At 40.5% G+C, this 11,582-nt stretch overlaps 1 protein-coding gene across 1 annotated transcript; it reads left to right on the forward strand.

Annotated features, from left to right (window-relative positions):
• Positions 1-143: 143 nt before the first annotated feature.
• LOC306965373 (calpain-2 catalytic subunit-like) lies at positions 144-11,328 on the forward strand (the record flags this gene model as incomplete). The annotated part of the gene is made up of 21 exons (XM_079559761.1): positions 144-380; positions 543-612; positions 952-1,070; positions 1,506-1,639; positions 1,796-1,964; positions 3,845-3,928; positions 4,002-4,087; positions 4,173-4,247; positions 5,937-6,097; positions 6,550-6,722; positions 7,227-7,238; positions 7,337-7,557; positions 7,641-7,677; positions 7,924-7,989; positions 8,076-8,133; positions 8,211-8,275; positions 8,531-8,599; positions 8,687-8,765; positions 10,697-10,813; positions 10,883-10,941; positions 11,288-11,328. The coding sequence occupies 21 exons, from the start codon at positions 144-146 to the stop codon at positions 11,309-11,311; spliced, it is 2,115 nt and encodes a 704-aa protein (XP_079415887.1). The 3' UTR covers positions 11,312-11,328.
• Positions 11,329-11,582: the final 254 nt, after the last annotated feature.

The following is an 11,582-nucleotide window of genomic DNA, read 5'->3' on the forward strand; positions in this document are numbered from 1 at the left end:
TTTGCAAAGCTCACCTGCCCAATCCAAGCTCCTCCCTTCACCAAACTCCCTTGTCTGCATGTGTACCAGCCCATATAAAAGCCACAGGGCTAGTTCTCGGGTTCAGTTTAACCAAGTACATTATACAGTGACTAGGTAAAAACATGACCTCCATCGCTGATCGACTGGCCAGGGAGAAGGAGAAGGCGGCGGGCGTTGGGACAAACCAGCAGGCAGTGAAGTACTTGAAGCAGGACTATGAGGGGATAAAACAGAAGTGTCTTCAAAGGGGGCGCCTGTTCGAGGATGACAAGTTTCCAGCTGAACGCAGGTCGCTGGGGTTCAATGAGCTGGGGCCGTACTCCTCCAAGACCAGGGATGTGGTGTGGAAAAGGCCAACGGTAAGACATACAAGAATAAGGCCTATCATTGATTCATTATATAAAAGCTTCAAGGATGCCAGGGATAAACGCGTGTATTTGTCTCCTGTGTGTAGCCTATGCATTTGTCTCCTAACCTACTGTATGTGTTTTTATTTTCATAATCCCTGGATTTTCTTTCAGGAGTTGTGCTCACACCCAAAGTTCATTGATGATGGAGCCACAAGAACTGACATTTGCCAAGGAGCTCTGGGTGAGTTAAACACTTCACTGCACACATGTGATTATTTCCCAAATGTGGTTGAAATGGTTAACAAAGTAAAAGGTCAAATTATAATACGAAAAAACGTGCTGTAGGAAAAGTGGGTCACAAACAGCAAATATATCCAGGTATTAAATATTGAGAAAGACTGAATGATAGCCATTGGGAGAGATGACGGATGAGACGTCCTCTTTCCCCATTCCAAACCACTAAACCATAGCATATTGTGTAATTACTATCAAGGTATTGGGCTTGAGCTGGTGTTATTTACGTGGCTCTTGTCGAATAAAGTTGGCTAACCCTGTGGTATTGTGTGCTAATGTTGCACAGGGGACTGCTGGCTGCTGGCAGCCATTGCCTCGCTCACTCTGGACCAGCGGATTTTGTCTCGAGTGGTGCCTCGGGGACAGAGTTTTACTGAAAACTATGCTGGGATCTTCCACTTTCAGGTGTGACATGTACTGGCTCTCGTTGGCCTCCTGTCTATATGTATGTATCCTATGTCAGTCCCGCATGTACCACCTGGAATCGGCCAAATCTCATCCGACAGGTTTGCATGGGAGGAGGGGAGGCCAGTAACAGTGCCAGAGTTGTAGAGCATTGGTCCATGAGAGGTTTGTGTCCATCTTGTGCCTTGCAAGACACTTCAACAACCTTGCCTATATATGAATGTGGTGTGTAAGTGATTGAAGGTGGTGGTTAAAGGGTCCGATGGCGTAGTTTCTTCCAGATCAGCAGCAGTGTGAAGTGCTTTGTGACCATGTTTGTGAGCATTAATCAATTCCCTTCCTTCATAGTTGCTAGGATTGGTTCTGAACAACTGCAACCCCGCAATGGTTAAACATTTACTAATAACTAATCCACTGTTTAATGTGTCTTTTAAGTTTTGGCAGTTTGGTGAATGGGTGGATGTTGTTATTGACGACCGTTTACCCACCAAAGATGGGAAGCTGCTCTTTGTTCACTCTGCGGAGGGGTCAGAGTTTTGGAGCGCACTGCTGGAGAAGGCCTATGCCAAGTATGTATTCTTTTATTACAATTTTACAACTCTATGAATAGAATTTCTATCCTAGCTTTGTCTCAAAACATGCACAAATACGAGGATCGAAATAGTCAATAGGATAAAACTAACTGGCCATAACTACCTCACACTATCCTTCATTAACGTGCTCAGACTGAACGGCAGCTACGAGGCTCTGTCCGGAGGTAATACTATCGAGGGATTTGAGGACTTCACTGGAGGAATCGCAGAAATATATGATCTGCAAAAGGCTCCGCAACATCTTTTTCGAATCATGCAGAAGGCACTGAAGCTTGGCTCGCTCATGGGCTGCTCTATTGATGTGAGTCTTCCATCTTCATTTGCACCATTTCACATAATGGGTGTTTTGCACAGTATGTGATCAAATGCGGTGTCCCCCATCCAGGGGAACAGGGACCCTCAGGGTACATAAGCGCTTAGCAGGGGTAGAATTATTTTAGATGAGAAAAGGAAGGTGGAACTGGATAGTATAGAGAGGACAGTTAACTTTTGATAAAGTGTTTGAGAGTGGGAGTGTTACACCTCTTAACCCCGGCCTGAACCGAGCACACTGTCCCCAGTTTGACATTACCAATCTAAAAGCAACAAAAAAGGGATAAAAAAAAAGGGACAGAAAAGGGACAAAAACATGCCGGAAAAGCAACAATAACAAAACAAAAGAAATCATGAAAAAGCAATGAAAAAAGCCTAAAAAAAGTGACCAAAAAAACAACAAAGCAGCAACAAATGAGCAACAAAACAAGCCAGAAAAGCAAGAATAACACAACAAAAAAGCAACAATAAAGTGATAAAAGAGCAACGAAAAAGGGACAAAACCATGCCAGAAAAAGCAACACTAACAAAATTTAAAAAACACGAAAACACAACAAAAAAGTATTGAAAAGTGACAAAGCAGCAACAAATGAGCAACAAAAACGTGCCAGAAAAGCATAAAAGAATAACACAACAAAAAAATGACCAAAAAAACAAACAAAAAAACTACAAAAACAGTACAGTAATGTGACAAAACCACATCAATAACGCATCAAAAATGTTACAATCAGTTTTCTTTCTAATAGGGCATTACAGTGTTGCTCTAGTCGAGACGCTTTTAGATTTGGGTAAAGCTGAACTGGAGAAATGCGCTCGTTAAGACGGGGGGTAAGGGGTTCGGCATTCATTTGACCATAACACAGTAAAACACATTTCAGGATCGATTTTAAAGTTCTTTTAATGGTTTTTAAATGTCTTAATGGTCTTGGTCCTTCTTATCTCTCAGAACTGCTTTTACCTTACGAACCTTCACGGCCCCTTCGCTCCTCCGGCAGGGGTCTCCTAGTTATTCCTAAAGTCAACAGGAAAACTCACGGTGAGGTGTCTTTCCAGTATTACGGCCCTCGCCTCTGGAACGACCTGCCGGAGGAGCTCAGGGCTGTAGAGAACGTTCAAGTTTTTAAGAGCAGGCTCAAGACCCACCTTTTTAGCTTAGCCTTTAACTGATATTTATTTTTGCTAGGCCTATTTATTATTATTTATCAACACCTTATAATTAATTAAATTGACATTTAATAGTTATTAATCTTTATTTTGTATTTATGTATTTTACCTCTCGGTCTTATTTTTTATTATCCTATTATTCGATTTTACTTACGTACTTTTATTTATTTTAACAATTTTTATGCTCTTCCAGTTTCCTCTGGAGGAGCCCTCTGCCTCGGGAGCGGTGATTGGCTGTGGCTGCTGGGGTGCTGTCTTGTGGGTGTCTGGATGGAGGTGTGGTGTTGTCCGGGCACCCTGTTTTGGTCCCTGTGGCTGCAGCTCCCGATGCAGACGGCTCCTGGATGGTGTTCCCTTACCTGGTTTATCTGCACCCAGCCTTATCTTAGCCTTTTGTCCATAGTCTCCACTGTTTACCTTGAGTGTGTGTTGTGTGCTTGTGTGGTGTGTCTCTGGGGAGGTGGGTGGGGGTTGTGTGAATGCGACAATGTGTCTGTATTTTTGGAAGGAGGTGGGTGTGAGAGAATGTTTTTAAATCTGTAAAGCACTTTGTGTTACATGACATGTATGAAAAGCGCTATACAAATAAAATTGATTTGATTTGATACTAAATGTTAATGAAGGTCATCTCTTTTTTGGCAAGACCCTCGAGATAGGAGGTAAAAAAGGTTGGTAACCACTGATCAAATGTACTGTGTGTTTCAGATCACTAGCTCATATGAGAGTGAGGCAATAACTTCCCAAAAACTGGTGAAAGGTCATGCATATTCTGTTACTGGTGCAGAAGAGGTAACAAAAACATTTTAAGGGTTTTGTGATTCGTTCGCAGTTTACACACAAGTGACATTGCTGTCGATCACAGGTGGATTGCAGAGGCAGGAAGATTCAACTGATCCGAGTGAGAAACCCCTGGGGACAAGTGGAGTGGACGGGCCCCTGGAGTGATGGGTAAAAATATAATTCAGATGCTTTTAATTAATTGTTGCAAAAATTGTAAATCATTATTATTACTGGCAAATATATTTTCCTTTAGATCGAGGGAGTGGAGTTACATCAATGAAGATGATAAAGCAAAACTGAACCATGTCGCTGATGATGGTGAATTCTGGTAAAGTACAAGTTTAGTTTAGGTTCCTTCTTTTCATTTTGAAGGCGGGATAATGTGCTGCTCTTCAAGATTTCCGCAGTGTGATTTGAAATGTATTATGCAGAGTTTTTGACATGTAGAAAAGTCAAAAGCTTTTTACATTTCTACTTTAGCCCGATTAAAGTCAAATTTGACGAATGTCTGAGCAAAAAATATAACCTCTCATATTAAGTCAAGTATTAGAAGGGAACTAGTTTAACAGTGTAATAACCCCCTAACCCATATAAAGACTGAAATGACCAGGAAACATGGTTATTTTCTTGGTATAATATGGAAACAGAATACACCATGTTATCCAAAGATCCAAGCCTTTTGCCTTGTTATTACTGTGTTTTAAAGTAAAATATAATCTGTGGTCTTTCTTTTGGTTGAAGTATCATCATAGCTCCAAACAGTCCAGTACACCATGAACGTTTCTCTCAAGTATCCCCAAAGATTAGAACTGTCTTAACATAAAGTCTACATTTGAACTTATGTAGTTAATTCATATTGGCCAATTGACAAACAATTTAGCTGAAAACCTATAGCAACACTTGTTCTACTTTTCCCTTTTCGAAAGCTATACACCAGCTGTTCCAACCTCAGAATGACAGATATAGGCTTATTTCTATGAGAGAGGCTCATTTGAGGTTGACATACTTTTACTTCATGGGTCACAGTGAGGCCTTAAGCTGAGAAAGTACTGACATGTTGTACATTTCCTGAATCCTCGGAGTCTAGAGAGTTGCCCAGTATCAGAGATTTGTGTCTGTGATGTTCCTGGAAGAAACAGCGTTAAACGTAGTGAAGCATTTTTTTGTGAAAATTGTGAAAAAAAATTCTCACAATTGAGTCTGAGGAGCGATGGTTACCACGGTAATTGCTACAGAGTAGCACCTTTGGCCTCAAATGATACATGACAATGTCTTCTTTACAATTATACCAAATACATTGGTGTAAATCATTATCTAATGGGCTGGAAATGGCCTAAATCAAAATGTGGACCAGTGTCAAAAGTGACTTTTGACAGTTCTGAGGTTCTGAGTCTGTTGATCACTTATTGGTCTTTAAATCATCACAAATCCAATGATTTTGGTCGGATTTTGATCATTTTTTCTGTGGAATGTATCTACAGTCTGTTTAAAATAATGGCATATTGACTGATGCCATAACTGGGTGGAATAGTTGATTGCCAATGAAGTAAAGATAAAAATATTGGGGAAAAAAGCTATAAAACGCCACATTTTATTGCATTAAATTGATGCAAAAATGTGTAGAAATGTGTTTTAAGAGCGATTTTTTCAGTGGATGTTATCAGCACATGTGTTCTGTGTATCTGGAATGCATTTATTGACAGCCTACTCAACCCACTGAGGATTTGAGGGAAAAAAGTCGTTTTTCACATTTTTCTGATAAAAATACAGGGTACATACACTAAAATGGCCACAATTTTTTTCCGCGATATTTCCAGCAGAGCAGACCCTCCGATTATTGGTCCTTAGGGTCAAAGTTAACAGAAAAAACACAAATAAAACATATAGCAGACCATGTCAGGTTCAACCCAATTTAAAGAGCTTTTGAGAGTTTGGGTCCCTGACTACTACTCACCACGTTATTTCTGAACACATAGCACTGCACACTGATTATATTTCTACCGATGCTTTGTTCCAGGATGTCCTACACGGACTTCATCAGGCATTTTTCGAGATTGGAGATTTGCAATTTGACCCCGGACACTCTGGAGAGCGAAGGGGAGGGTCGCTGGAACCACAACCAGTTTGAGGGGATGTGGAGAGTGGGGTCCACCGCTGGGGGTTGCCGGAACAACGCAGGTATGAGCTGACGGTACATCAGCTGTAGCACGTGTGTGGGAAAAAAGGAGTGTTTGAGGTTTAATGATGCAATTGTTATTTCCAGTGGTGGTATTACCTGACGTGCAATATTTTTTAAAGCTTGGTGGTTTAAATGGGTCATAGGCGCATTAGTGTGTTAGAAAGTGTGGAGTGTATTACATCGTTCTTGAATCAACATTCTCCCTACACTTTACAATGACAGCGAACAAAGTAAACAAAACAAAACAAAAAATCAGGTTGGGCCTTTAACCAGGCTATTGTCCTGAACTGGGGTAAAGCTCAGGGTCATTGGGTCACTTTGGCTGATTAGCAACCACAACTCCAGAGCTGAATAAGCCTTTTGAATGAGAGTCCATAGATTTTCGATTCGACAACTCTGAGAGGACACTCAAATAAAGACTGAAGCATGTTAAATGCTTTGTGCTCCACAGCTACTTTCACCTCCAACCCTCAGTTTATGGTGCGCCTGGATGAAGTGGACGATGACCCTCTGGAAGGGGACGAGAAGAGCTGCACTTTTCTGGTGGGACTGATGCAGAAGGACGGACGGAAACGGAAGGAGCTCAGGAAGGACCTTGAGCCCATTGGGTTTGCAATTTATAAGGTGCACACAATACTCATGCAGCTATACCTCTGGAATAATACACCCAAGTATAGATTTTCAAAAGAAGTGATCTGGACAGGGCTGTTCTGATCAGCTTCTTCATCTCATCTGTTCCTTCAGTGTTCTTCTTATAAGGCCTCCCCATGGATTAATGCTTATTATAACCTCAGAACCAGCGCTTATAACCAGTTTGGAGGCTAGAGGAACAGACACTTCTCATATGAGAATCGAAACATCCTAAAACAACCCTACACAATCCAGGAGACAACTTTTAAAAATTCACAATTTGTATTGATACTTAGATAAGTTTCTATATTATCTTCACTCCTACAGACCAATGTCTGTCACAATAACTAAACTGGAGAGAGGGATATAGTTACCAGAGAATATTGTAAAACTGAATTAGGGGAAATAACATATCTAGGGGAAGTTGCCTGATTAATTTGCAACTGTAATATATTTTTGTCATGACTTTATTAAAATTGTTATGTTCTCCTCTTGCAGGTGCCTGACCAGGTGAGATACATTTGTAATACCTTACACTTAGTCTTTTCCCACATATCTAAAGTATCTAAAAACGTCCCCTCAGCCGGAACCTAACTTTGTATCTTTAGTACAAAGGCTCCAGTCGCTCCAGTCACGTCCATCTGGGTCCGGACGTGCTGCTGCGGGAGAGAGCTGTGGCCATGAGCCACACGTTCGTGAACACCCGTGAGATCTGTGACCGCTTCTCTCTCCCCCCGGGGGAATACGCCGTCATCCCGTCCACCTTCAAACCGCACAAGGACGGCCGCTTTTTACTGCGCGTGTTCACGGAGAAAAAGGCCGAGACCAGGTGAGTTTGGACCAGTGTTAGAGCGCCATCTAGTGCAGCAAATGTTCGCTTACAAAGTCTATTTTCTCTCTGTCCTTTGTTAGTCCTCTGGAGGAGAAAGTTGACGCTCAGGTTGAGGAGGTAATTGTTTCAATAGGAACTTCTACTTGAAGGAAATGATTGTTACTCTATACCCAAGGAAATATTTTTGACTCCTCTACCCACTTTGGTTTTAATTTAAGCAAAATTACATTTGCTACATTTGCTACTACACATTTTGAAACCATTTGCATGTCTCCTTTTCTAGACTTTTAAGTTCATGTTGCTGAAAGACCTATAGGCGACTGTTTTTACACTTTTGACACTGACTTTTTATTTCTTCCTCAGGAGGAGGTTTCAGAAAGCGATATTGACCCTCATTTCAAGGACGTCTTCAAGCAAATTTCAGGAGATGTAAGCAATCAACTAAATAATACTCAAGCAACAAATGTAACTGTTTTAAATAAGTAGGAGCCTGCACTTTGTGTCTTTGTTTACAGGACATGGAGGTGGGGGTCTTTGAGCTACTGAGGATCTTGAACAACATTGTGTCCCATCGTAGGTATCAAGCCTATAAACCCATTTTTACTTTATTTATTTTTTAAAGGTTAATAACTTTAATTCTCTTTTTCCAGGGTCTGACATTAAGACTGATGGTTTCCGCATTGAGACAGGCCGCATGATTATCAGTCTGCTGGACGTATCCTTCAAATCTATATTAAGAGAATGCATTAATTTGAACTCAATGTGGATCTCTAACTTTAATTGACCACCAGTCCTAGATCAAGATCAAATCAGGACTAAACCAGGTCCAAAATTAACCTCAATTGGACTAAATTATGGCCTAGCTGTAATGATACAAGCTTCTATTGTGACCATGCAGCACTGGGGCTGGTTGACATAAACACAAAGTCGCCTGTTAATTTGTTATTGTATTAAACTTAACATTTTATAGAAAGATGAAAGCGACAAATTGGGTCTTTTGGAGTTCCACAAGCTTTGGCTGAAGATCCAGAGATACCTGGTATGATCTGAATAAAAGACACCTATGGAAGTGTCACTGTGAATCTACTAATAGGTTTTATGTTTCAATATTTCCATGATTTAACAGGAAATCTTCAAGAACCACGACTCAGACAACTCCGGCACCATGAGCTCACACGAGATGAGAGACGCTGCCACTGAAGCGGGTGACAATATTTTACTCATCGATGTTTGTGTGGGATCTCAGTCATCCAGGAAAATTTGATTGAATCCGAGTTTTACAAATATTGTCAACTGGACAGGGTTGATTGAGGGGAGCATGTTTCCTTCCGTCTTTCCTTGCTCTTGTAGTAAAACGTATGAATGGTAACGCTCAAGCGAGAGACCTATTTAAAGGTGCACAATGCAACTTTTTATGTTAAAAAAAAAGTTTATATTAGTGACCCAGCTATATGGGTGGTTAGCTTAGCACCTTTACTTTCCTATGATGCTTCAGGATCAATTTTATTTCAGGTTTTTAAGGATTTCTGGTAGGTTTTTGGAATGGAAGGCAGATGTAACCATGGATACGGTTCAATCAGCAGTGAAAACCTAAAAAAAAACAACGGAGCATCCTAGAGGCCATTGGGAGGGAAGGTAAAGGCGATATGTTATTCACCCAAGCACCCACTGGGTCACTGAAAGATCAAATACGCATTAATATCAACCTTTTCCCCCCACATAAATAGTTGCATAGTGCACCTTTAAACTCCATTCACAGTCTAATTGAAGATGTTTGAAAGTCTCTACTACGTTGTAACCATCAGCGATTGGGTGTGTGCCGCAACTAAATTCAGGTTAGACAGGTAAGACAATATCCAAATAAACCAGATGCAGGGTAAGCCGGTACAGTCATGAGAGGAAAATGGCGCATCTTATTTAATTCATTTACATCAATCAATTAAATTTGTATAGCACCTTACAGCAGCCAGAAAGTGCACGAGGCGCTTTCCAGTCAAAGCATCACGAGACAACAGTAAATAAAAACACAAATACACATGTGTTATTGCTTTCAGGTATGGGACATTTATAGGTTAAGTAATGATGCCTTTACAAATCTATCAATATTGGTCTGTTGTTGTTGTTGTTGTTGTTTTGGGGAGTTTTGTGTTTGTAATTTGTGCAGTAATCTCAATAGAGGGCGAAAATATTTTTGATATGTTTACTTAGTATTTTATGAACAAAGTTATTCATATTGCACTAATGCAGGGGTAGGCAATGTCAGGTCCGGGGACCAAATCCGGCCCTCTAGCACAAAACCTCTGCCCCCAAGATGATTCTGAGAAATATTATTAATATGCAAAATAGAGATCAAATACCTGTTTAAGTATGAATGTGACGCCGTCAGTCTACTGCAAAAAGTAATGAACTAGATGTGTTTAAAATTCTCAATTTGAGCATAATAATCCAAATTTTAGTTGTTTTGGCGAGTTAGGATGTAGTTGGGCTTTTGACCTAGATCATTGAGATGATTGATCATTGACTATTCACTTGTTAATTTCAATACATTTAGTCTTTATTTCAATTAATTTTATCTGCCAGTGGGGTAAGAACATTGGTCTTGTCCCACTGGCAGTTCTACTTTCTTATGTCAAGTGAGATTTACCTTAGAACTCGTCTGAAATGTCCTCAAACTAGCAAAGTAACCTTGGTCAGATCAGGGAAAAAGTGAGGAAAAAAACAATTTAAGTCATTTAAGCCAATGCTTAAAGCCAACTACTTATTGTAGTGTATTATATATATTTAATGTAATGAATTGGCATTTGCAGAATATGGTTCTTTACTGTGGGCCACAATGGTGAGGTTCGGCCGAGAAAAATCGGCCCTCAACAATGAAAAGTTGCAGTAATTACTTGAGATCTGAAGCTCGGGCTGAAACAGGTTCAGGTGGTAGAATCTCCGTGGCACTGTCATCAACTGTCTCCTTGTCAAACTGAACCATCCAGTTTTCCTTTGAACAAAACAAACACGGGGGAGGCAATGAAACGTGACCCTTTCAAAGTGACTCACGATCTGCTAATGCATGGAGTTCAGACACCGATTCAGTATCACAAATATAATCTGGTACAATCTCACCTAATCTAACATTCAATCGCAGGGTTCCTGGTGAACAGCGCGGTGCTGCAGGTGATCGTGAGCCGCTACGCCGACGCATGCTTTGCCATTGACTTTGACAGTTTTGTGGGATGCCTCATGAAACTAGAAATGCTGTTCAGTGAGTCTCAAGTCAACAAAACATTCATGTATTTTAAACATGCTTGACCTCAGTGTTGTTTTTATTTAGAAATGTTCAAAACCTTGGACAAGCGTGCGTCCGGGAAGATAGAGCTGGATATACAACAGGTGTGGCATTTAAAAACATTGCATTTCTGCCGTTGTGTCAGTAGGCAAGGCTCTTTACACATATTGTGCTGGTTATGTGTGTTGTTGTTCATGTTTTAGCAAATTATGTCTAACCCCAAGTAAACAAAATACAAACTCAGAGCAAAAAAACACTTCCAGCTACCATGTGGTTTAGCTCTGGCTATCTTTGTCAAATGACCCCATTTATTTTGCGGTATGGTGTTATGTTTTTGTGTACTGATATCAAACATTGCAGTAATGATTGTTGTTATATTCTGCTGCTGTACTTTTTTGATGATTGAGATGCTGCCTATGTGTTGATCTATACTTTTCACTTCTTTTACAGTGGCTGTGCCTGGCTTTATACTAATTAAACACAACCAAGACACAAGATCACAATCTGCATGCTGACAATGCCAGCTATGTACACGAAATATTCATAATAAAGATAATGTGCAGAAGTCAAAAAAATAATAATAAACACCTATGACAGATGAGAAATTGTACGCATGAGTTTTTTCATATGGATTTCCATTGCCATCTGGTCTTGAGTATTTGAATAGGCCGGCTCTGAGGAACAAAACTGGGTGTGGCGTGAGACAGTTGATTCACACGCACGTCGATAAACCTGCTTTCCCATT

This window comes from Gobius niger, assembly GCF_951799975.1.
Source record: "Gobius niger genome assembly, chromosome: 7".
Taxonomy (NCBI): Eukaryota; Metazoa; Chordata; class Actinopteri; order Gobiiformes; family Gobiidae; genus Gobius; species Gobius niger.